General features: G+C 46.6%; 1 protein-coding gene and 1 long non-coding RNA gene across 14 annotated transcripts in view; one reads left to right on the forward strand and one right to left on the reverse strand.

Moving 5' to 3' along the window:
* Positions 1-328: 328 nt before the first annotated feature.
* LOC129405135 (uncharacterized) lies at positions 329-18,859 on the reverse strand. Of its 2 annotated transcripts, none has more exons than XR_008630354.1 (4): positions 18,702-18,859; positions 16,693-16,848; positions 8,691-8,831; positions 329-5,358 (listed from the first exon to the last, which is right to left on the reverse strand). It is a non-coding gene; the product is annotated as an uncharacterized LOC129405135 (long non-coding RNA). The 2 variants fall into 2 exon arrangements; XR_008630353.1 differs by lacking the exon at positions 18,702-18,859 and adding an exon at positions 17,349-17,650.
* The window catches only part of LIMCH1 (LIM and calponin homology domains 1), a 367,764-nt gene continuing 358,925 nt past the window's right edge, over positions 17,814-26,652 (forward strand). For 9 of the 12 annotated variants that reach the window (XM_055140738.1, XM_055140740.1, XM_055140745.1 and 6 more), the window contains exon 1: positions 17,814-18,012. In XM_055140738.1, coding sequence (XP_054996713.1) covers positions 17,917-18,012 — 96 coding nt within the window. In that variant the 5' untranslated portion in view covers positions 17,814-17,916. The remainder of the gene's footprint in view (positions 18,013-26,652) is intronic. The other 3 variants (XM_055140743.1, XM_055140750.1, XM_055140751.1) reach the window with 1 other exon arrangement.

Raw genomic sequence — 26,652 nt, forward strand, 5'->3', positions numbered from 1 at the left:
TTATCTCTTTATTTGACTACTGGTCCAGTTTTTTTTTTCTTTTTTTTTTTTTTTTTTGCTTTTTGGGTCACACCTGGCAATGCACAGGGGTTACTCCTGGCTCTGCACTCAGGAGTCACCCCTGGCACTCCTCAGAGGACCATATGGGATGCTGGGAATTGAACCCGGGTCGGCCACGTGCAAGGCAAACGCCCTACCTGCTGAACTATCGCTCCAGCCCCTGATCCAGTTTTTTGAGTTGAAAAACAAGTTTGTTAAGAGTTGGAATTGTCTCAATTTTGTTTTTACTTTTATATGCTGACACTCTTTGATTAAAGCAGTTGCAAATTCAGTTTATTTTCTTAACATTTGTTATAGAGGCAACCAGACTGGAACAGATTTGTAAATAACTTATATCTAATTGTACATAACCTGGGATACATTCTTGAGTGAATCATATAAACATTGGGAGAATGCTTAAATAAACATTGCAGAAAAGGTTAAACAGAGGTTAAACAGTTTATTCTTCCCCCAATACCAAGTTACTTAGGCATTTAAATTCACCCTTACACTCTATTTTATTAAACAAGAAATTTCAAGAACAATGAAATTCATTATCAAATTTAGTAAAAGCTGCTACTATTCCTTGATATGAAAGCATGTTAATTTTTCATTAATTACTTACCTAATCTAAACAGATGTTAAAAGAAAAAAACCAGTAGCCCCTAATGTCATATGTAAAAAAGTGTTTGCTAAAGAGATTTTCTCATTATAGCATCAATAGGATTTTCTTATTTGAACAAGGGTTATCAGTAGAGGAAGCCCTGGGGTAAAGGGATAAAAATCAATGAGCTAGAGTACTGGAATTCTTTTGTGCCTGTTGAAATCCTGTCCTCTTCCCCTCCCCCCCACACACATGCACACAACTTGTATCTGTGATAGACTTTAATCCCTTCAAGTACATTGGTGACATAGGACTCAGATTGGACCCTGTCTTCTTGGTCTAATGATCCATCGACGATAGACAAATGATCTGAACTGTACCAATTTTAGTTCTTCCTGGAAGTTTTTCAGCCTGGCAATTCTTGTTTCAGCCTAAAAAATTGTTTTTCTTCTCTAGTCAGGGAACTGATTGGTTGTGAGCCTCATATTCTTCTGTGCATAGGGAATGACTGCTTAGAATATGAGAAAATGAGAGCAATAAGCAACTGAAAGCTTAGGAGAACTGTGAAAAATGGAAGATGCTAGTATTGTTACCTGAGTGCAAATTCTTATTAGAAAGTTATGTTAGGAATGGCAGGAAATGGTTGAAATTACTATTGGGTTACCGTTGAAGAGGCTCATGCATCAAATCTCTCAGGGCTATCTTTGTAAAAGAATGAATGCCTCACTACTGTTTCCTCATGAATAGAGATACCCAAGGTCACACCATTGGGCACTCTTACCATTTACTTATTTTATCCATGGTCAGAGGCATGCCTAACTTAATTGGTGGCATAGGAGAGGGATCTGACCCTGTTCAGCTCACTTACTTTGGTTGTTTATTTTGCTTTGTGTTTGGGGTCACAACCAGCAGTGTTCAGGGCTTAGTCCTAGCACTCCTTGCACTCAGGAGTCATGCCTGATGGCTTTGGGGGATCATATGGAGTGCCAGGAATTGAACCTAGGTTGGCGGCATGCAAGGCAAGTGTCCTGCTCTCTGTACAATGGCTCTGCCCACCATGTTCAGCTAACTTTATCCTCTTTCCTTCCCATTAGAGCTCTGTCTGCCACCAAAGAGCCTATGCTCTGGCCTCACACGTGCTGAGTTGAGTGTTTGGGGGGTGGGGTGTGTGTGTGTGAAATAAGACGGGTTCATAGGAAGAAAGAATAGATGGGTGCATCTTTAGAGGATAAAGAAAAGTAGCAAAATGTTGATAGAGAATTAAATAGTGAGTACATCGGTATAAATGTTAATGTTATTTCAAATTTATGGTGTACTTGAAACTTGGGGATAAAACTGGACAGCATTAGGATGATCTGGTTTGGCAAAGATATTTATTATAGAGTGGGGATGAAGATGATATTGTGTACAGAGCCTGGTATTAGATACCGAGGCTGCAGTTCACATTAATATTAAAACCAGGTGTATGGCTACTCTCCAAGTCTCAAAAAGTGGCTTAACAGGTCATGCTAGGATAGTCTAGGAACACCAGTCCCTCCTTACTTATGAAGGCTCTTTTCACTGGCAGGATTTTGAGAACTCTTGTTGGCAGAAGGCAAAGCAATGGAAATTGGATGTTTGGGCGGTTGTTAGGAGGTGGAGGGGTGTGTTGGAGGAAAGATAATGTTTGTCAAATGCTTAGCATGTTGCACATTACTAAGTACTCAGTAATTGTTAGTCTTGCTTATAATTAGCTACACATCTACATCTACTAAAGAGAATCACTCCTTGGTTCGTGTAACACTATAGTGACTTGAATTGTCTCCACCCAAGGAAAAATTCAAATGGGAAACCACCCCCACAAACCCCCGGCTGTAAATGTGACCTTATTTGGGTGTAGGGTTTTTGCAGGTGTAATGTGAAGACCTCACAATAAGTATGTCCCATATTTGAGGTGGACCTGACATTCAAGGACTGTAACGCATCATAGAAGAGCAAGGAGAGGGAGATGCAAGGTGGGGTGGGAGTGAGCTTGGAGGTGGGTTTGTCGTGTTAGAAGTGGAGATAAGTTTCATTTCTGTAACCCTCAGAATTCCAGGAACTCTAGAAAGAAGTGACCAGGAAGTATCTGGGGGAGTATGGTTCTCCTGATACCTTAGTTCTACCTTGCTGATGTCCAGAATAGATTTTTTGCACTGTTTTGCAAATGCTTTGATTTTTCATTCTGGCTTCCTCTGATAGATACATTTCTGTCATTTCAAAACCCATGTTGGGGAAATTTTGTACCATCAGTCCTAGGAAACCAATAGAAGTGCTCAGCTTTGGAAAAAAATATGTCTTGGTACTAAGTAGTTTAGGACAACTGAAAGTATAGATGGGGTTAGGGTTGTCTGGGGAAGGTGAGTTTGAATCACCTAGAGGAAGTATCGCACCTCATGTGCTTCCTTTTCAGAGAGAGAGGATGCCAGAAAAGGAGGATAATCCTTAGAAATCTGGACACTCAACTGGACAGGCTTTGGATCTAGATAGGAGAGCAAGTTGTGTAGATAGTAATTGTGGTCTGTTGGATGGAGAGCAGATAAAGGTCACTTAAAAGAAATGCCACTCTTTATTTTGTTGCCCAGGCAACAAAGACAAGGAAAATAGCTATCTACATTGAAGGCATGTACTTGAGAATAAAAAGATTGAGAGATCGGCTCTTATAGGAGTCCTCAAGGTCACTCAGTGCTTACTTGGGGAAATGGATCAATCATTTGCTAGTTAGGTTGTTTACTGGAATGTTGAAAAACATTCCTTTGTGATGTATCAAGGCAGAACAAATGTCAGTCTTTGATCTGATTTTTTTTTGGCCACATCCGGCAGTGCTCAGGGGTTACTCCTGGTTCTGTGCTCAGAGATTACACTGGTGGGCTTGGGAGGCTATATGGGATGCCAGGGATTGAATCTGGATCTGCTGCATGCAAGGCCAGTGCTCTACTCACTGTGCTATCACTCCAGCCCTGTCATTCATCTGAACCCTAAGAACCTCTCTATAACTCATCATCCACCCACAGTCCTGATGTGTTTCAGTCATCCTCAACTTCTTTGTTATTGCTGTTGCCATCATATTACGGGGGACCCTCTTGGTTGTGCCAGCCAGTGGCAGGGAAATAACCGGGGCCTCACAGATACATGCTCTACCACTTGAGCATGACCTGGTCCCCCACTACTTCCTTTTTAAAAAGTTTAGGAAAGTCGTAACACAAGTAATCTATATCTCCTGTCATATAATTAGAAAACACAGTATCAGTGAGAAGAAAATAAAAATTATTCCTACCATGTCAAAGATTTTTATGGTAGGAATACTTTTATATCCTCACTGAAATTTTCTAAGTATTTAGAAGTAGGGCATTTGGAAGAAGTTGGTTACAATGGAAACATCATTGGAAAACTTGCTATTCTCACCTTTTTCTTTCCTTTTTCAGTTCTGTGTGTGGTGGTGGTGGAGCTGGCTGTAATTTGGGCCATACTCTAAGTACTCAGAGATCATTTCTGGCTCTGTGCTCACAAGTTACCCCTGGTGGTGCCAGGGATTTTGAGCTGGGTTGCTGGCATGCAAGACAAGTTCCTTGACCTGTGTACTCTCTCTCTTTTAATTTTCTATTACAAGCTTTGGCTGTATTAGCATGCAGAGAACTACCTTTGAGATTTTTTTGTTTGTTTCTGGGCCACAACTGGCAGTGCTCTTGGGTCTGGCTCTGTGCTGAGAATTGAACCCAGACCTCCCTCATTCAATGCTTATACTCCAGACCTTTGACATTTCTCCCTAGCCCTTAAAGAACCATTTTTCATATACTGAACACATAAATAATGATTTCCTTAGAACTGGTACCTGGTACCAAGAAGCTCTTGAGAATGTTTATGTTGTTTTACTCGCCCACCCCCAGTTCTTGTTTTGTTTTTTTTCTATTTGGGTCACACCTGGTGATGCACAGGGGTTACTCCTGGCTCTGCACTCAGGAATTACCCCTGGCAGTGCTCAGGGGACCATATGGGATGATGGGAATTGAATCCGGGTCGGCCTCTTTGAAAATGAGCGTGCAAGGCAAACGCTCTACCTGCTGTGCTATTGCTCCAGCCCCTCACCCCCAGTTCTTATGAATGGCTTTTCTCTCATAATCTCTCAAACTGGTCTTCATTAGCCTATTTGATATTGGTCAATCTTTTATGTAAAATAAATGGAATTTTGTTACCATATCTCTATGATCCTTGGGGATTTCTAAAAGACAGTGCCATGCCCAGTCCCTAATTTAGAAGGTAAACAGCACTATTCCTTTTTTTTTTCCCCTCTGTAGCCAACCTATTTTCTAACCCTTTGAGTCCTCATTCCACTGGGGACATGGAAACTTAATCTCCGTCCCACACACTTTTCTCCGGGAGCACAGCCAAATTCCAGGGGACCAAGTGTGAAGGCCTTAAGTCTGAGTATCAGAGTATGTTTGGTGGGAGATCCCAATGACAGATGAGGTCACTTTTTCCCTATTTATACCATCTGGAATGAGAAGGCCCTCTGTCCATTTGCTCTTTCTTTGTGCAGCCTAGCAGAAGGTCCAACCAGGGGCTTCCAATAAGACAGGTCTGTTGGTCATTTCATACAACTTGGAGGTGCAGACATCATCCTCTCTCTTGGGTCAGGTGGGCATTTGAGAAGGATTTCGAGGTCAGGAAGATGTCCAGGGCCTTGTCCATAGCCATTTCTGAAGGGAGTCAGTAAGGAGATGTGATAAATTATTATTTTATTTATTTATTTATGTATTTATTTATTTAAATTTTATTGAATCACCATGAGATAGTTACAAGCTTTCATGTTTGGGTTACAATCACACAATGTTCAAACACCCATCCCTCCACCAGTGCACATTCCCCACCACCAATAACCCCGCTACCCCCCCCCCCCGTTTTCCCACCCTCAGCGACATATACAGGAGAAAAGGTTTGGTTGATCCCCAGCACTGCATATGACCCCCTGGTACCACGAGGGATGACTCATGAGCACAGAGCTAGAAATAGCCTCGATACCTCTATGTGTCCCCCAAAATGATAAAATAAAATAAATTAAAACAAATCAAAATAAAATAAATAGAGATAATGTAGAGAAGGGTGGGCAAGGGGGAAATAAAAAACCTAACTGAAAATATCTGCTCATATTTCCAAGGCTAAACCCACCCCATGGCTGGCCAAGAATGCTAATCCTTTAGTGAAATGCCTGCTCTGGTTCTTCGTTCATGACAACTGCTTTCTGCATACTTTTCCCTTTGGTGGACTCCTGTCTCAGTTATATGTATTATCACAGTTCTTTTCTAGCTCCCTCTAGCATAATACATGTTGTTTAATATGTATTATTTGTTTGTAGGTAGCATAAGCAATAATACCTGCTAAAACCAATTTTTCCTTTTATATCCCTTGTACAAAATGTCTGTGACATAAACTTTGCTTTTTAGAAAATTCTGACCTTATTCTAAAACAGATTTTGAAACAGAAAAAGGCAGTGTAAAGTCTGATGAATGCACTCAATGAACAGGAAGATAAATGAGGAGCAGTGATTGAATGGGCAGATAGTAGAGTAAAAGAATGGATGAAAACTGAGTTGTTTACCACCAATATAAAACTGGGCAAATTACTAATTCTCCTAAACCTCAGATTTCTCATCTACCCATTGGGGAGCATAATAGTGACTTGATAAGGAATTTCTATAAATCATGATGCCTGCCACTTAACAAGCAAACAACAAATAAGAAATTCTGCTGAAAAAAAAAAAGAGAAAGAAATCCAGGACTGAAGGGACAGCTCAACAGCTGAGCACAGTTTGGTCATGCAAGCAGTCCAGTTTCCAGCCCCAGCACCATATGGACCCCGGAACACCTCCAAGAGTGACTTTAAGAACATTGAGCCCTGGGCTGGAGCGATAGCACAGCGGGTAGGGCATTTGCCTTGCATGTGGCCAACCTGGGTCCGATTCCCAGTATCCCATATGGTCCCCTGAGCACGGCCAGGGGTAATTCCTCAGTGCAGAGCCAGGAGTAACCCCTGTGCATCACCGGGTGTGACCCAAAAAGAAAAAAAAGAACATTGAGCCCTGCCAGACATGATCCCCCAAATAATCTTTTCAGATGGAACTTAAAAAAACTATAGAATACGAATTTAGGGGAGAGAGATTCTCCAGAAGTGCTTGGGAATCCAGGGTCCAGTCCTAAAAGTGCTAAGAAAGATTGTTCGGGCCAGAGAGTTCAGTGATTATAGTACTGTCTACTGTCATCCTGTTGCTCGTGGATTTGCTCAAGCGGGCACTGGTAAAGTCTCCATTGTGAGACTTGTTGTTACTGTTTTTGGCATATCGAATACACCCCGGGTAGCTTGCCAGACTCTGCCGTGTGGGCGAGATACTCTCGGTATCTTGCTGGGCTCTCCAAGAGGGGCGGAGGAATTGAACACTGGTCGGCCATATACAAGGCAAATGCCCTACCCACTGTGCTATCACTCCAGCCCACCCAAATAGATAGATAAAAAATAAATAAAACCCCAGCGTTGTACCCTAGTTATCTTAAAGGTGTAGCCCAGTGGCCTCCCTACACTAAACTATCTAGCCTAGTTAGCTGCGTATCTCCAGGACTGACCCCCAGGTCAGCTGAGCGCCACGTGAGAGGCCCTCCCCAAAAAAACTCAACTTCTGGTAGGATAAAATGCTAAGGTCTTTCCCCAATAAATCCCAAGTGTCCATGTGGATGGTGCCACATCTAGAATTTGTCCTAACTCCTGAGGCATGGATCCTGACTAGTTTTAAAAATTACTTTATTATTTTTTTAATCTCCCTCCCTTTTGTGACTGTTATTGTGATGACCAGGATTCACACACACACACACACACACACACAGGTTGTTTTCACCAGGCGTTGCCATGGTGCTCCCAGGGCTTGGCTTCCTAGATGCAGTGCTCAAACATTTGTAATGTGGTATTTGCCAGGGCTCCACAGCCTCACTGTGATCCTCAGACACACCTGAGTCTGTTTTGAAGACTCAACGCTCCTTTGCAGAACTGGAGTTCACACACTGCAGATCTGCGGGGATTCATCCATCAACTGAATGGTTCTAGCCACGCTATTCTGATCTCCAGGCAAATTCAGAAAACATATATGAAGTTTACTATGGGACCAACATCACTATTAAAAGAATTTGACCACTCTATATTGAAAAGATTTAAAGATCAGTTGCAGTTCTGAACCACAGGCAGTTAGTTCCCAGAGGCTAAGGGGTGGTGGGTGGGAGATAAGAATTCTTTTTTCATTACTTAAAATCTCTTTGTAAGATTACCAACCAGCATGGGGACTTTGCTACTTGGGCCTCCTAGTGCCACCTCACAGTGTACAGTTTTCTGCTCACCTAAGTATGTGCGAGCGTTTTACCTAAATTGTGGCCCCTGGTGAACATGTGTGAGCGCCACAGTGACCTCTGGCGAGTGCTGTCACCAGTACAGTGCAAATGTACATGAAGAGCTGGCGGGTAGGGAGCCTGCACACAGACCGCCAACTTCCCAGCCAGCACTGGAACTCCAAGTATGTGTGATGCTTGGCTAGACCTGCAACCTTATGTGTGAGCATCACAACCAGGTGTGTGTACAGACCCTGGCCATTGCAACAACAGATTTTTTTTTAAAGGAAAACGATCCTTAATCATATATTTACAGTGTTCTACAATAAAGATACAAGTAGAACAAGTTCCTACTAAAAAGGTTATAGGGTTGATCATGATTTTTGTCATTTGGGAGCTACAACTAGCAGTGTTCAGGGGCTACTCCTGGTGGTTACTTCTGGTGCTGTTCAGAGAACTAGAGAATGCCAAAAATTGAGCCAGCATGGAAAGCATGGACTCTAGCCATTGAGCTCTTGCTGGCCCTGAAAATGCTTTAAATAAGGAATCACTCAGCAGCTGATACACATGTTTCTATCTGCTGCCCAGAAATAATATTCACTTCTAGCTTCAACTCAGGAAAAGATGCATCGATATGAAGACTGAGATGAGCTTTTTTTTCTCACCTTTCCTCCCAACTTTCTTTATCTTTTCGTTGTAGCAATATACAGAGAGTCTGTTTCAAATAATCCTATTCCACCATGCAAAGGGCAAGCACAGTTTTCAATGAAGCTCATTGGGTGGAAATCATGATCTGGAGAACCAGCCTAGAACAGAATGAAATGAGATAAAAATGATCGAGAGGACTATGGTAATTGCTATAGAAGACAATTGTTTCAATGAATAGCCCCCATGACCAGAGAAAAATAACATGATCATGTAAAAGCCACTGGTTTCAGTGAAAATTTCAACTTGAGAGTAAGCATGTCCAGAGTATATGCATGGTCAGCTTCCGTTCCAAAATAAGCCTGTAGCTCATGATGATTTTCACACATATACTTATGGTGTACAAGCCTAAGCATGCAGTAATGCCAGCTGTTCTCGGTCACTGCAGATGACTACACCATGCCCACCATACACCACCATAGTATTCTTTCCCAGTCATGGGACCCACCCACCATCTGTGAAATGGTGAGTTCTACAAATGAAATGAAGCTGGAGATAAAAGCATTGAAAGAGAAGCACTTGACAACATTTCCACTGGGTCTCCCATGTTTCTGCCATACCCTGAATTTTGCAAGTCAGAGAAGAAACAAAAACCCTGGTACACAAAATAAAAATAAAGGGCCCGGTGAACCACCAGAGACTTCTGTGTTGCAACTGGGAACTCTACATCACGATTCAACAATATAGTTCCAATCGTTTTAAAAAGTGGTACCTGGCAGATGCTTCTTAGGTCAATCTACATATGCCAGAGCCAGCAATGCTTAACTACAGATGCTGATACTAATAGTTGTTTCTATTTTTCACATTTCTGCAGACAGTTGTGAAGGATCATATGGGGTCGGCCTTAGGAAACAGTCTTTGGTGGAGAACAGAAGGGCCAACCCGCTTCTAGTCTCTGCTAGTTTGCTAACTTTGATGAAAAGCATTGCAAATTATTTAAAGCAAGCCACTGATGCTAGGGAAGCCAACAATTGTGATTAATATTTATTTTACTACTCCGTATATTACGCTCGTAAAAAATACTGTAGTCTGTGAGCTGGTATGTGAATGAGTTTTCAAGCTCATAAATTACTCCTTCGGAAGTGTCACATGAATTGGAAACAGGAACTGAGAATGCAAATGACCCAGAGGCCAAGTTGCTACTGCCAATGAATGCAGCATGCAAATGTGAAAGGGTTAAGAAGTGACAGGAATTGTGGCGAAGGGGTGAGCCCCACCCCTCCTGGGAGCAGCTGCTATGGCACTCTGGCCTTGACAATGTGGGAATGCAGATCCAGCCACATTCAAGTTTTCATGAGAGTCTGGAGATCTGAAGGCTTCCTTTTTTTTGTTGTTTGTTTCCATGAGGTTTCCTAATTTCTAGAAGTTGGCAACTAATTCAAGCATTGCTTCAAACTGCTGTGCAGGCTGAAACACCATGTCTGCAGGCCAACGCTGATTCATGGGTCACCCGCTTCTGACCTCTGATTCATGATATCATGAATATTTTCAAGAAGCCCAGGGAAATTGCGCTTAATTCCTCTAAACTTGAAAACTTTGTCCAATGTCAGGTCAACTATTTTTTATTATCCCATCTGATCCATATGTATTAAGTATACGTTGATTTGAAAAATAAAAGTTTGACAGTGTATTTTTAACTCCTTTTTAACATCCTCAGCTAAGCAAAGTAGATCTTTTTTTCAGTCCTGAGTCCTCCACCCTGTGAAAACAGTCAGGGAATTCCCAAGTCAACTTCATTCTCCGCTGGGGTCTCTGCATGGTATTAGCTGGGGAAGGCCCATAACTCAACAAACAGATGGCAGCAAGAAATTTACTTGAACTTCAGCAAGGCTGGGGTTTCTATGGAAACTGAGGAAGCAGCCATACTGCCTGGCATTTGAACTGAATGAGAAGCAGGCTTCCCACAGACATAGTTTTGGAGAGGACAGCACTGCTCTGCTATACATACTCTCTCCATACATACTCATTTCTTTTGAAAGAGCTTTAACTTCAGTCAATAACAGAATAAAAATAATACTTAGTGGCTACATGCTTCTCTCTCTCTTTTTCACATTGCCGAGGCTTGAACCCAGGACCTCACAGTGGCAAGGCTTGTGCTTGTCGGCTGAGCCCCATCCCTGGCTCAGTACATATCTAACCAGGCGAATGCTTCTGTGAGTAACAGAGGAAATGTAGCCTGACCATTTCAATGTAAAAATATGAAAAACATTAATTAGCTTCCATCAGAAAATCTCCACCTGAAAATAAACATCTTTCCAGAACCCTCTACATGTAGAAATCATTGTTATACTCTTCATATTGTCATCAAGAATAGAAATCCAAATACATCTGATTTTTCTGTCACCACAGCTTCCTTTTAGGAATGGAAGTTATCATTAATATAGATCATGTTTGAACTTCCAGCCATTTGTTGTCCTGGGAAGGTTCTCTGCAGCTTCGAATTTATGATGGAGAATTCCAGTCACTCGAATCGCTCTCTTAATCCATAGATGGGTTAGCTTAAGGAAGTTTAAACTTACGGAAATTTAAACTTCAAGCCATAACATTCACTGGTCTTTTCCAAGGACTTGGGGAGAATCTCCAATACATGAATAGAGCCATGTACTTTAATAAAACTTTTGTAAAGGGACCCAAGGGATAGTTTAGAGGTTAAGGCACTTGTCTCACATGTGGCTGCAACAATGGCTGGAATTGCGGCATTGATCCCAAAGCACAAAGGCAAATGTAGCCCCCTGAGCACAGCAATGTGTGGACCCCTTTTCAAAGTTTGTAAAAGATATTTTAACAGGAGACATTAGGATTGCTGCTTCTGGGGTGAAAGAGATAGTACAACAGGTAAAATCCTTGCTTTGCACACAGTTGACTGAGTTTGACCCCTAGCACCCCATACAGTTACCTGAGTGATCCCTGAATGCAGAAGCAGTAATAAGCACAGCTGGGTCTGGCCCAAACACCTACCCTCCCAAAGATTGTGCTTTTTTTCAACTCGGCTTCCCTCCTTTGCAGTCACCACCTGGTGAGTGGCAAAGTCGAGTGAGGGAATCCTTTAAATTTGGATTTATGGAATTGACTATATGAATCACAATTTTGTGTTTGCTATGTTACTGCTATGTGTTTTGGTATAGGAATAACTTATTATAATACCACAACAAAAACAAGACACCAGAGGCTGGAGAGAAAGTACTGTGAGTCAGACACTTGTTTTGCATGCGCCCAACACATGTTCAATCTCTGGCACCCCACATGGTCCCCAAAATTAATTGTAGTGATGGTCGCATATACTTTGTGAATATACTAAAATACACTGCACTTTAAATGAGTGAGTGTGTGCACGATAGCTCAACAAAAACGATAGTTTTTTTTTTGTTTGTTTTTTGGGTCACAACTGGCGATGCACAAGGATTACTCCTGGCTTTGCACTCAGGAATTACTCCTGGCAGTGCTCAGGGGACCATATGGGATGCTGGGAATCGAACCTGGGTCGGCCACAGGCAATGCAAATGCCCTCCCCACTGTACTATCGCTCCAGCCCAACAAATAAGATTTAAGAATTGGGATGTGACCTATATGAAGAAAATTGTAAAACATTACTTCAAGAAATAAAAGAGGACACTAGGAAATGGAGACACATCCCCTGATCATTGATAGGGAGGATTAATATTATCAAAATAGCAATACTGCCCAAAGTAATATGCAGATTTAATGCGGTCCCTATAAGGATACTCATGACATTCTTCAAAAAAATAGAAAAAACACTCCTGAAATTCATATGGGCCAATAAACCCCCACTAATAGCTAAATCAATCCTTGGGAAAAAGAAGATGGATGGCATCACCTTTCCCAACTCCAAACCGTACTATAAAGCAGTAGTAATTAAAACAGCATGGTATTGGAATAGAAACAGACCCACAGATCATTGGAACAGAGTTGAATATTCTAATGCTGATTCTCAAATATGTGATCACTTAATCTTTGATAAAGCAGCAAGAAATGTGAAGTGGAACAAGGGAAGCCTCTTTAACAAGTAGTGCTGGGAAAACTGGACAGCTACTTGCAAAAAAAGAACTCTGACCTCTAACTCCAGGCATGAAAGTCTGATCAAAGTGGATTAAAGACCTCTATATCAGACCTGAATTCATAAGGTACATGGAGGAAAATGTAGGCAGAACCCATGATATTGAAGCTAAAGGCATCTTTAAGAATGAAACACCACTGACAAAGCAAGTGGAAACAACAAACAAAAACAAGTTTAAATATATAAAACTAAGAAGCTTCTACACCTCAAAAGAAACAGTGACCAAAATACAGAGAGAGCCCATGAATTGGGAAAATAATATTTACCCAATATCTATGAAATAAGGGGTTAATATCTAGAATATACAAGACACTGGTAGAATTTTACAAGTAAAAAAACCTCCAACCCCATCATAAAATAGAGAGAAGAAATAAACAGAAGCTTTCTCAAATAAGACATACAAATGGCCAAAAGGCACATGAAAAAATGCTCTACATCACTAATCATCAGGGAGATGGAATCAAAACAACAATGAGATACCACCTCACACCACAGAGACTGGCACACATCGAAAAGAACAAGAACAACAAATGCTGGTGAGGATATGGGGAGGAAGGGACTATCTTTCATTGTTGGTGGGAATGTTGACTGTCCAGCCTTTCTGGAAAATAGCATGGGCATGTCTTAAAAACCTAGAAATTGAGCTTCCATATGACCCCACAATACCACTTCTGGTAATATATCCCAAGGGTGCAGATAAACACAGTAGAAATGACATCTGCACCTGTATGTTCAATGCAGCACTGTTCACAATAGCCAGAATCTGGAAACATCCCGAGTGCCCAAGAACAGACAACTGGGGTAAAGAAATTTTGGTACATCTACACAATGGAATACTATGCAGCTGTTAGGAAAGATGAAGCCATGAAATTTGCTTATAAGTGGATGGACATGGAGAGTATCATGCTAAGTGAAATGAGTCAGAAAGACAGGGGCAGGGCCTGAGTGATAGCACAGTGGGTAGGGTGTTTGCCTTGCACGTGCTCGACCCAGGTTTGATCCCCGGCATCTCATATGGTCCCCCAAGCACTACCAGAAATAATTCCTGGGTGCAGAGCCAGGAGTAATCTCTGAGCATCACTGGGTGTGACCCAAACAGAAAAAAAAAGACAGGGACAGACATAGAATGACTGCACTCATTTGTAGAATATAAAATAACATAATATGAGAGTAACACCTAAGGATAGTAGAGACAAGGGTCAGGAAGATTGCTCCATGTTTGGAAGCCTGCCTCATGAGCTGTGGGAGAAGGCAGCTGGGATAGAGAAGGGATCATTAAGTCAATGATGGTTGGAGGGATCTCTTGGTATGGGAGATGTGTGCGGAATGTAGATAAAGGATCAAACATGATGGCCTCTCAGTATCTCTATTGCAAACCATAATTCCTCAAAGTAGAGGGAAAGTAAGAAGGAAAGTGCCTGCCATAGAGGTAGGGGGAGGTTTGGGATGGGGGTGGGGGGGAGGAATACTGAGGATATTGGTGGTGGAAAATGTACACTAGTAGAGGGATAGGTGTTCGATCATTGTATGATGGAAACCCAAACTCTAATATTAAATAGGTCTCATTCAGCAGAATTTTTAGTTTTAGAAAACTAATTTTAATTTAAAATAGACATTCGAAGGCTAGGACGATAGTATAGCAGATAGGGCATTTGCCTTGCATGCGGTCAACCCGGGTTCGATTCCCAGGATCCCATATGGTCCCCTGAGCACCACAAGGAGCAATTCCTGAGTGCAAAGCCAGGAGTAACCCCTGTACATAGCCAAGTGTGACCCAAAAAGTAAAGAAAAAAAATAGACATTCAAGAGAAAGTACAATGGGTAGGGCTCTTGCCTCATACATGGCCGATCTGGGTTCAATTCCCGGCACCCTGTATGGTCCCCCAAGAACCACCAGCATTAATTACTGAGTGCAGATCCAGGATAACCCCTGAACATTGCTGCGTAGGTGTGACCCAAAAAGAAAAAAATCTCCCTTCCCCAAAGAAGTAAATAAGTAGGAATCAACTTTTACATATATTATAATAGAATAGTTTGTCTACCAATTTTTTTCCAATTACAGTTGCTGCATATCCTTCAAATCTCCCAGATTTATTTTCTTCACTCTATATTTTATCTTTTTTTTCCAATGGACGTATTAGCTTTTATATTTGAATGCTACATTGTGCAGAAACATTCCTTCGCCAAAAAAATGACGAGCTCCTAAGAGGCAAACCCTGTCTCTTTTTATAGATTTATAAATCTACAGATTTATAGACTGGCATCGCATCAGGTTTGTACTCTCTCATGGTTATAAGTCTGTAGGTTGTCCATGATGTATCTGGATCTGTCACAGGCAATAGAATTCATGAGAAGCAGGTATTTTTTGGGAATTACAAAGAGGAGTCTTTGTAATTTGGGGAATTTTAAGAGACATGAAAAGCATTTTCCTGGAAAGAGAAAAGTGTTTTAGTTTCAATGCCATTATACATTTGAGAGATACGGGGGGCTTGATCCTCGGTTCAGAGACTTCACTTAGGTCAGCTGAGCCCCCTGCTCCTGGCTACTAGCATCTCGTGTTAGGTGTCGGAGTCGGTTTGTGAATCATTTATTTTGTCAGGTTTCCTCTTGGAGACCAGGTCATTTGCTGACCGGGCCTTATTAGCCTGTCCCTCTGCTTGCCTCATCCCCGGTCTGCCCTTTCCCAAAAGGGTGGAAGGCACCAAGCTCTCCTGGCAGGCCCGCTGTGAGTCCCCTCCCCTTCAGACATCCTCTCTGTTCCTCACAATGAGTCAGCCCTGCGTGGCCACTTCAGCCTCTCTGAGATGAGGAAACCGAGTCGCAAGTTGTAAGTGGCAGAGTCGGGGGACCAGGGTAGGCCAGGCAGCGTGATGGGCAGCTCAGAGTGGGTCTGGCGCCAGACTGTCTGTATTTCCCTACGTCTGGCTATGTAACATCCTTCTCCCTCTCCTGGTTTCCTCTAAGGGATGAAAATAGCTTATGTCCCACAGTTGGACCAAGCACGAGCTAGTCAATTATTTGGAATGCACTTAGATCTGTACCTGGTACAATGGAAGTCTCCTGCAAGTGTTTTAAGAGTAAATAAACGAAAGACTGTCTGACTCCAAAGCTCATGATGGTGACATTTCAGACCTGCCTTTAGAGCCACAGCAAACACCCCACCACACTCCCCACCAACCTGCCAACCCCACATCACATCACCACCACTCCTTTAAAGCAGCAGAACTGGAAAAAGGCTGAGCCTGGCCTCTGAACAAGGAACAGACTCACCGCTCAGGTACCCAGAGATTCTGGACTCTGTCCCACCCGCTGGCTGGCAGCCCTTCTAGATGTGCGTGAATTTATTCAGTTTAAGTGCTCTGGAATACTACCAGCACATAGAATTACCAAGTATCCCATGCCAGGGTCACCCACGTAGCAAATTCCTATCACAATCTGATATTCTGCCCTCCCACCCCCAATCCCAGGTCTGACCTACCCCTTTCATCCCACCTGGTTCTTTCTTCCCTTGTGTAGCCTTGTGTGGGTTCTAACACTGCACGCAGCATTACATGGGTAGCTTGTATGACTGCCACCATGAATAAAGATGAAATCTATCGCTAACATATTTGTGTTACTAAACTTCCAATATCACCTATCACCATGATATAAGGATATTGGTATTCCAGCCAAAACATTTTTCAGTTCCTACCTCCTAACTCAAGGCCCAGAAACATTTCTGCTGACTATTGTGTAATTCGCATCTCAAGGCTTCTTGATGATCTTGTCAGAGACCTTCCTGATGCTCCACTGGAGTCTTACATTGTGGCGATTTTATAAAGAGACCCCAGGAAGAAGTGGGCAGGTTGGGGAAGCCAGGCCAGGGCGAGGAAGCGCAGGCCACCTACCTGAGGAAGTGGTGCAGGGAGAGGACAGAGAATCTTCAGGGAATCAGAGAGACCGCAGACGGCCTCAGCCTGGGTCCAGCAACCAGGCTAAGCCGCAATTCTGCAGCATAAACGTTCGATGTCGGTCAGCCTCTCTCCTGCAGGTCTTCCAGCCACCTAGGAGAGGGGAGAAGCCATGCAGAGCGGGTCAACTTTGCCTTCCCAGATGTCCGACTCTCCTCTCTTTCACGCATCGTGGGATGCTCCACATTTTCTTTCGAACGCGGGGCCAGGGATGAAGCCAGAATCGCGGAGAGATAGTAGAGAGGGGAGAAGGCACTTGCCTTGCACAGGACAGTGCACGTGGTCCCCTGGGTAACACTGCGTGCCTCCCCTCCCCGTATAAAAATAAGACACCACCAATCATGTTTATTGTCATAGGTCCCCACAGCCATCCCATTTCTTCCAGAAACGTAATAACCTTGAAGCCAGGGCTTCCAGTTTTCCTTTTTGATCTTTAACTGTTTTTGCATCTCCGGCGCCCCAAGGCCAGAGCAGGAGGTGCAGCACAAATGTCATTGAACAATAAATCTGGGGCGAATGGACAACTCGGAGACGCAGGTAGCCTGGCAGCGGCGCAAAGGGCTTATTACAGGTCGTATTTCTTCCTTTCTTACCCACAGATCGGGTGACTGAGCGCTCCCAGCCTCTGGGGCAGGGGCTGCCGCTCACGTCCGAGGCCCGGCAGGTGCTGCGCGCCCCGGGTCCGTGCGTGCCCGGGGAGGCGCGGGCGCGTCACCCCCGTGCGGCCCGAGTCGGCCGGACGCGGGGACGTGCGCGGTGGCCGCCGAGTCCCCCTCCTGGCGGCGGGCCTGCGTAGGAGCCACCGCTCGCGCACTGCGGGTTATTTGTAGCCGGGAGCAGCGCTCCGGTGCGTGACGCACCGAGCAGGGGGCGGAGCGGCCCGGGAAGGTGGGGGAGTCGCTGCGCTCCCCGCGCCCCTGCGCTCGCTCCCGCCGGGACTCCGCGCGGCCGGCCCCGCGGCGTCGTCCTGCAACGCGCGCGCCGCTCCCCGGGGAGCCGCGGCTGCCGGGCGGGGCGGGGCGGGGCGGGGCGGGCGGCCGGGCGGGGCGGGCCGGGGCGGCGCGGCGGGCGGGAAGGGGCGGGCAGCGCGCTCCCGCGGCGGCGGTGGCGGCAGTGCTCATCCCGGCGGCCCAGCGCTCGAGTGGACGCGGGGCTTCGCAAATGGCTTGTCCCGCTCTCGGTCTGGAAGCGCTCCAGCCCCTGCAGCCCGAGCCGCCCCCCGAACCCGCCTTTTCCGAGGCGCAGAAGTGGATCGAGGTAGGTGCCCGCGGCTTGGCAGGCGGCCTGGCCCGGGGGCGTCCGGAGCCTTAGACCCGTGCCCACCGGGGCGACAGGTTCAGCTTCGTCTCCACCCTCTATCCCCTCCCCTCTATCTCCTTCCAACCTTCCCCGATTACATTTTTTTACCCCCCTCGGCGCTCAGAGATACCCTCTCGGGCCTCGGGCAAAACCTCTCTGGCCTCGGGCGATCCTGGCGCTTTGTCCCCGGTGTCCCGGGTGAGGGTGGGCGCTAAACAGGGGCCACTGCAGTCTGGCTGTGCGCATGGAGCGAGGAAGCCGGTCCTTGCGCCTCCATCCCTTCTGCACGCCTGCCGCGCAAATCTCAGCCCGAGCCCCTGCCAGGCGCTGCCCGAGCCAAGCGCAGTGCGAGCAGAAGCGCTGCAAAGGCGCAGGAAGCGCAGCGCGTCCCCAGAGTCCCGGTGCGCACTGCATGCGGGTGGGATTGTTAGGGATATGGTGGCGGCCGGGAGGAGGGGATGGGGGAAGGTCAGCTCCGGCTCCCGCACCCCCATCTCTTGCCTCCTCCCTCGCCGGTCCTCTGGGGAACGGAGTTGGCAGCGTCCCCCGGGAAGCGACTACCCACGGAGCCCCTGGCTGCATTCCTGGCACCGGGTCAGGTGTGATGCTGGCGTGGCGCACCGGGCCGGGGAGCCTGCAAGACCCACCTGCGGCGCGGCCATCCGCAGAGATGCTGCCAGGCCCTTGGCAGTCCCTCCGCTGCAGCCCTTTGAGGAGGGGAGGCCCGCTGGGCATACCGCACTTCTTCAGTGACTCGGTGGCAGGCCCGGGAAATCACGGGCGCACTCAGTCCTGGACGCGCTCTCTGGGGGAGCTTGATTCTCGATGTCTATCGGTCGCTGCAGCGAGGTGGCTCCGGCGCTCTCCAGAGGACACGTCGGCTGCAGCGGAGCTCAGGACGCTTGGAGGGCGCGGGGGTGGGGTGGGGAGTGGGGGTCAGGTGCACCCGTATATTCCTTGCAGTGCGGTTTTAGCTTCCCTGGTCGACCTTTCTGGAAGCTTAGCCAGGACCATGGAATTCCGCTCTCTCACCCCCCAGGGTATCAGCCTCTCGGTGTCTCCGTTCAAAGGTGGAACCGCATACCGCTAAGTCAGGAGCGATCCCCGATCCCCGGGAAGCCTCGGAGTGCTTGGGAGGGCTGTTACTTAGTGACTCGCCCCTGTGGCACCTCCTATCTCATGTAGCTGCTGGGGTGATTGTAACCCCTGGAACCGGCGAAAACGTTCTATGTACTGCTCCTAGCTAGATGGCTTCCTAAGCCAGAGGCCGGTGCTTTCTGCGAAGACTGGCATGTTAGAGGTTCACAAACATCTATATAAAAGCGGAGTTGATAGCATAGTGGGTAGGCTTTTGCCTTGCGGGCGGCCGACCCGGGTTCAATTCCCAGCATCCCATATGGTCCCCTGAGCACAGCCAGGGGTAATTCCTGAGTGCAGAGCCAGGGGGTAACCCCTGTCCATCGCTGCTGGATGTGACCCAAAAAGAAAAAAAAAGAGAGTTGAGGGAACAAAGGCATAAACTTGTGCTTTCACTGCTAAAACCCCTCAGCAGTCTTATAATTTGGTGGGTCTTGCTGAAGGAGAGGACCCTGGTTCTTATGCAGTGTGGGTTTGTTCTACACGTGGCTAGAATGACAGGGATCAGGACAGGTGTTCTGTCTGCCAGTCAGACCGATCACTGCTCACACAGCAGACGTGTAGGCACTACTTAGCTTAGCGTTGGAGGGTTTTTTTCCTCCCTGCTTGTGATGGCAAAGAGGGGAAGACCTGAGCAGAAATAGCATAGAGTTCTTACAGGTACATGCTTGGCGTGCAAAGTTCTTACGCTGTGAAAGCCACTGGCATTCTTTGCTTTTGAAAGAAGGCATGCACAATGCGGTAATCTCAGGACAGGACAATACAGACCTCTTAAATGTGCAGCTGGTGAATTCTGTAGCACGCCAGTGCCCTCCTAGGCCAGGGTCTAAGGATCTCTCCAGTCCAGGGTCCGTCTGCTTTAAAGCAGTGGCTGGTAGTCAAGGCTAAGTATTAATGCTTTAGACCAGAGTTTCTCAACCTTTCTACCCCCTTCCTCCACTTAAGACCTAGTTTCCTTCCTATCGTCCCCTCCCCTCACACATCCACACATTGACTCCGAAGTCTTGTTCCCCTCACCCTTCCGCAATGCAATTTTTCACCTGGGGCCTCCTTGGAGCGAGAACCCACACCTGGGCCATTTGGTCGCAGGTAGAGAAATGCTGTTGTCCAGGCGACTAGCTTTTGTCTTGGCCTCACGGGTAGGAAGTAAAATAAGGGCTGCCGTAAGAGAAACTGGAACCTTTCTTGGGGAGACAGTTTGGCCCCTTCCTCTTGCTGGGAACCTTTGCAAGCCACTTTGAGAAGGAGGCAGTGGGGCATGTGTGCGTGTGTGCATGCGTGGCTTTGGGTGGGACTAAGCAGGGTGTTGGCGGGGGCTCTGCGGTGCATTATTCATGGGGCCTATCTCCTTTCAAGTGTGGGGTTCGGTTTCACGGAAAGGAGAGCTCCCCTCCAGGCTGTCGCAAAAGGTCTTTTGCTCCTACTAGTGTCCCCACCCCCATTCCTCTCCCCTTTTTCCCACCCCACCCCGCTTTCCTGGAGGTTCCTCTTAAAATGTAAATGTGACTTTTGCCAACCTGGGGAACCCCGGAGCCGTGACAGATGTTTCTGGGCTGAGCCAGCAGGATTCTGCGGGCAGTGGGCAGCGGTGCACTGGAGTGGCACTGGAGTGGCCGGTTTGTGCTGAAGGCCCAGGGGAGTGTTCTCCGGAGACCCTCAACTGTCTCTCCTCTGTCCCATTGTCCCGGGCAGTATCCTCCTGGGTTGGGCCTTTGTTTTCCATTTCTGTTCCGTGGGTGATTAAATTTCCCTCATTCTCCCGCTTCTCTCCTCGCCCCCACCGTTTTGAAGAGTTAGGGCCTTCACCTTTCAGGAAGATGTGCCCTTGAGTGCTGCAGGTTCGACCACACAGTCATCTTGCCTGGTCTTCCCCCGGGCCTGGCCCTTCATCCCCGCCGGAGGTCACCGGACAGTGAGGAATTTCTCGCCCGCGCCCTGGATGCTGGGGGCGGGAGTGCATGTTCCTGGGCAGGAAACGGTGGCCTGGGAACCCCGCTCCCACCCTACTCTCCCGCCCTGTGCACCCCTCTGTAGGCGAAAGCTCTCCTGGAGGTCAGAGGTCAGGCCATATCGGGAACACTTGCAGAGACTTTTTTTTTTAAATAGCGGTGGGAACTTGAAAGGCGCCCAGAGTGGAGGTGTGGGGCGCCTTCCCAAGCAAACGCCTCCCGCCCGCCGGCCTGGCTCGATGCTGACTTCCTTCCACCACCCTTTCCTGCAGAGGCCTGATGGCAGCCCATTGGGTGTGAGGTCAGCCCGGTGGGAAACCAGCTCAGCCTTCCAGCCCCGGACATTGCAGGCTCTATTTCTTCTCCTTTTTCTTGAGTTCTTTTCTTAGAAGGACAGAGCTAGGTAGCAAAGAGATATTATTGGCAGGACCTGCAAAATTGGGAAACGAGTAAGAGCTCATGTACTGCGCAAGAGTTCTGTGAGGATGAAATAAGATCTTTCAAGGGCTCACAGTGGTACCCAGTACTTAGGAAGTGGTATCTAAGTCATGATTACTACTATTACCTTTAATAACTGTGTGTAGGGGATTGAACCCACCACAAGCATTTACCAACTGAGCCACATCCCCAGCCCATTCAGTGAGTTATCGCTCCAGTTTTACCAAGAAATTTATTTTTCTTTTGCTTTTTGGGTCACATCCAGAGACGCACAGGGGTTATTCCTGGCTCTGCACTCAGGAATTACCCCTGGCGGTGCTCAGGGGACCATATTAGATGCTGGGAATCGAACCCGGGTCGGCCGCGTGCAAGGCAAACGCCCAACCCGCTGTGCCATCACTCCAGCCCCCAAGAAAAATTATTTTAAAGCAGTTTTTGGTTTATTTTTGGGCCATACCTGTGGTGGTAAGGGTATGGGCATGTGTGACGCTAGGTATCTACCCCTGTACTATACCTCGGCTCTTCCCAGGAAAGATTCTTCATGACTGCTGCTATTACCTCTAAAACCATCACCACTACTCCTCCTATTGTTGCTAATACCTCTATTACTGCCTTTGTTGTTTGTGTTGTTGTGAACTACAGCTGTATCTGCTTTTGAAAGAAAAGCTTCAAACTTTTAAGTTTCTTAGGGGCTGAAAAATGCCACTTGGCTACTTATTGTTCTAATTCTGTTACCTGACCTTTTAACCCTGGATCCTATTGAGTCTCAAGTGAATTAGCTTCTGTGTGTGGTTCCAGTTTGCTTGAAAAGAGACTCAGGAACCTGAGGAAAATGTGAACTGCCTCCTCATCACTTCGCCCTGCTCATCCGTTGAGGAGTAGAAAGGGATTCTTCAATCTTAGGTTGGATATTGCAGTTTAACATGTAGCGTGGGTTACCTGCTTCCAAGCAGGATGCATTTACATCTTCAGTATGCAATTCCATGTTAAATCACTTCACAGGGAGTGAATGTCTGCATTTTCATTTTGTGCTTTGTTGGGGGAAGTTGTGTCAGCTTCTGCTAAGAAAAAGAACAATTTCCCTGTTTATTTTCCTTCATTCCCCCACCCCCACACCCCCACCCCTTCCAGCCCCATTGATGACATTTATTGAGTTGCAAAAGTTTGAAGCAGAGGATTCTAATTTTCTCGAGCCTCTTTTCCTCTTTGCCTCTGCCCACAACAATATTTATCTGTACTAATCCGTCATTCTCCTGGTCGATGCCAAACACTTTCTGGAGAAGCAAATGTCCCTTCATCTTGGTTTTAGCTGTGATTTGGAACAGGTTGCCGGGCCCTTTGGGAAGGGTTAGAAATTTCAATCCAACTCTGTCTTGTCAACTTTCACAGTTTCTGGACTCCTTTAACTTTAATCGTTGCAAGCCTCTGTGACTTGATGATGAACATAATCTTATTTGTGACCTAATCCATAGTTTCCAGGAGGGAGCTCGGCGGGAAGGCATCAGTTTATGGTTTTGGAACTACTTTCCTGCCCACATCGAATTGCTTTCTCAATTCAACTGGGATCTGATCTTGAAATTAAAAAGCAGCAAGGATACCTTAGCTTTCCAGATTGGTAAGAAAAGTTGTATTGTTTGGAAGTAGAAAACATTTATGAGCAGGCTTTGAGAAAATCTAGCGTTGAGTGGCCAGGAACATGACATTTGCGATGTAATGGGACTCCCTAAGTTGTAGAAACATTCTAGCTCTCAGTTTCCGTAGTAGTCTATGAGTCTTGCTTCTTTTCACTGTAACAAAGGCTCAAGTTTTGCATAAGGTTCTTTGGCACTGCAAGGAGTGCTGAAGAAGAGGAAGAAAAACTCTTCTGGCTGGTTCGGGAAAGGAGAGCAGGCCTGAATAGCTATGTAAATTACAGCGGGCAGCATCTTTCCCACAAGGACATTTAAAGGGTCCAGCTTGTTTGTATACAGGCTGCTATGGCACAAGGCTGTCACGTGGTAGGAGAACAGTGAGATCCCACAGATTTGGGGAGAGGGGAAGTGGAAGGGGAGGTGGGTCTGGCACAACTTGCCCCTCATCTCCGTGGAAACCAAGTGTGCCTCAAACAAGTGCCCAACACACAGACCCAGCTCTGACCACCGGGAAGGGATAGGATGGGGCTTGCCTTGCCAGCAGCCATCTCTCTTGGCACCCTCCTCTCTGCTGCGGGATGACAATGGAGCTTAAAGTTACCATCTGCTGTGTCTCTGTGGGTGACAGTCAGTGCTGGGTGGGACAAGGAGGCTCTTGTGAATGGTTGGTGGCTGTGTCTCCTGTTGTGCGGACGCTTCTGAGGCTTCTGAGAGTCGTTATTTAGGGGTGACACAATGCTGATGCTGATAATGAGGTTGGTCTCGTGATCAGGGCTTCCAAAGGGAGTCCAGGGGGGCCCTTTCTGTTTGTTCACATAAAGATGGTAGATTTCCTGCGGGGGGGGGTCGTTTCGGGGCTGCTCAATGATTTCTTTTCTGAAAAGAGGTCAAGTGAATTTGGGAAGCTCTGCTCATAGTGATAAAATCTCACTCCTTGAGTGTACTCTGTCCATCTATGCATTTTTTTAAATTATAAAAATGGTGTGTGTGTGTGTGTGTGTGTGTGTGTGTGTGTGTGTGCGAGTGCGCACACGCAGGGAGGGGACGCACCCAGTTAAGGTGCCAGGAATTGAATCGAGTTGGGCATGTTCAGGGGAAGCATCCTGCCTGCTAGTCTATCTCTGCTGTCCCAATGCATGCTTTATCTCTTGTAAGTACTATTATTATCCCTAATTAAATGTGAGGAAACCAAGGTGTGGAGAGATTAAATATCTTGGCTGACATGACAAGTTAGGGGCAACACTAGGACTTGATTCAAGAATCATTTCTTCTTTTGCTGGTGTTTTTGTTTGTTTGTTTGTTTGTTTGTTTGGGGACCACCCCTAGCTGTGCTCAGGGCTGCTCCTGGCTTTTGGCTCAGAGAGCACTTTTGGTAGTGCTCAGGTGACCATATGCAGCGCCAGGGATTTTGAGCCAGGGCCAGCGGCATGCACAGCAAGTGCCTTAGCTCCTGTGCTTCTTCTCTGGCTTGAAGCATCATTTCTTGATTTCCCAGATAATGTCTATTTTGCCCCGGACAGCTTGTGCTATCTGATCCCTCTATTACTTTTCACCTTTAAGAACACGTGTACAAATTCTTTGAAGGACTGAGCTTTCTTTGTGGTTCATGCTTTGGTTTTTTACTTCTGTGCTGTGCCCAGAGGTGCTCAGGAGGCATTCCCGGGCACAGTACCTGCAGGTAACTCCTGGCAGGGTGGGGAACCACACCCTGCTGGGGACCAAATCCATGTCTCCTGCCTGCAGAGCATGCGCTCAGCCTTTTGAGATGTCTTGCCGGCTCTGGGCTGGACTTTTGGTTTCCATGGCTGTGCATACAGCCCATCTTGACCTTCCCTCTCCTCTCTATTGGAGCAGGATGTGAAAACTTTGGTTCCCTAAATGATTTTTCCGGAGCTTAACTCTTTGGGGTTATGGGGCAGGGAGAGGGGGGACTTTCGGTGCTTGGACCACCACGGTTGCCTTGGGTGAGAGGTGGAAAATCAGGAAGGTGCTGTTACCCAGAGCCTCCCCCAGTGTACAGCAGGCTCCTCACCTTTGCCAGCTGCCTCAGAACCTGTTGCTAAGGAGGAACAAGGCCTTGTGTGCAGTTGGGGGTTGCTCCTGTCCTATTTGTTTCCTATTGTATCCTGTCAGGCACCTGCCACTCCATTGAGATTTTATTAGGGCACCCAGCCAGTAGGCGAGTAATTAGGTTTTAATTGCTTATTTTTTGGAACTTGCTGATTCATTGTTGTTTGATTTCTTAAGGGGACTAATGTTCCCGGGTATTTTCTGTGGAAGACATTTGTGGCACGTTCCTTGAGGCGCCTGCTCCCTGGTGGGGATGAATAAACATGGTCTCTGTGCCTTGCACACCTTCTAAGGGCCCAGATGCATTCGCGCAGACTTCAGCTTCGCTAGCGAGTTCGGGTGGGGCCAGGAGATGGCTCTGGGGGCTGCATGTGGGAAGCTCTGGGCTCAGATCCCCAGAACTGCCTGATCCTCCAGAGAGTAGTGCTCCCCTCAGTCCCCCTCGCACTGTCAGCCGTGGTCCTGAAACAGGACAAAAGCCAGAGTTTTGATGAAAACCTAATCACCTTAGGTTGTTTTGTTTGTTCTCCAAATATGGGTTCAGAAAGCTCTGTTGCCTCAATGCCGATGTGTTGGCGCCATGTGGGAACCTTCATCCGAAGCCTCCATCACAGCTGCTCACCTAGACCCTACATCGTTTTCTGGACCAGGTCTCCCCTGGGAACAATCTGGTAGTTGAGTTCACCCAAAGGCATGACCTTCCAGGAGGGCTCAGCTGCTCCTGAAGGTCTCCGGCCTTGTCCCGAAGAGCCTAGAAACTTGGGGTGTGAGTCGGTGACTCTAGGAGGCTCCCCAGCATCTTGGCCGTTAGTCAGGGTCCCAGAGCCCTGCATTCCGTTCTGATCCTAGTGGCTTTGGCCTTTATTGTCAATGGTTGAGGACTATGATGTTGGCAGATGTGCCATTTGACCACGCTGGTTGGATATAAGTTTTCTTTGAAAGCCCAGTTCATTGTGTAATTTAGAGACGTGTGTGAGCAGTTTTATACTGTGACTTCAGATTGGTTCCCAAGGACGGGGTTTACATTTGAAGCCAAAGGCAGGTTTCTGACAGGACCTTTGGACACAAAGGGTAGATGGATGCCTTCCATGCAATTTAAATAAGGAAAGGACTCTGTGTGTATGTGTGTGTGTGTGTGTGTGTGTGTGTGTGTGTGTGTGTGTGTGTGTGATTGAGGAATAAAAATAGCCTGCACTAGAGGAGGGAGGAATTAAAAGAATAATCCTTCAAAAATGGCAGGACATTCGCAACACTGCTCCCTGGCCGTGAGGAGATATTGTATCTCTCTCAGAGAGGAAGAATGATGTCATGGAATTTAGTTGTGCTATGGCCCGTGTGGTAAAATTCCATGTTTGTAGTGTGGAAAACAACCC

The sequence above is a fragment of the Sorex araneus genome, chromosome 5 (assembly GCF_027595985.1).
Source record: "Sorex araneus isolate mSorAra2 chromosome 5, mSorAra2.pri, whole genome shotgun sequence".
Taxonomy (NCBI): Eukaryota; Metazoa; Chordata; class Mammalia; order Eulipotyphla; family Soricidae; genus Sorex; species Sorex araneus.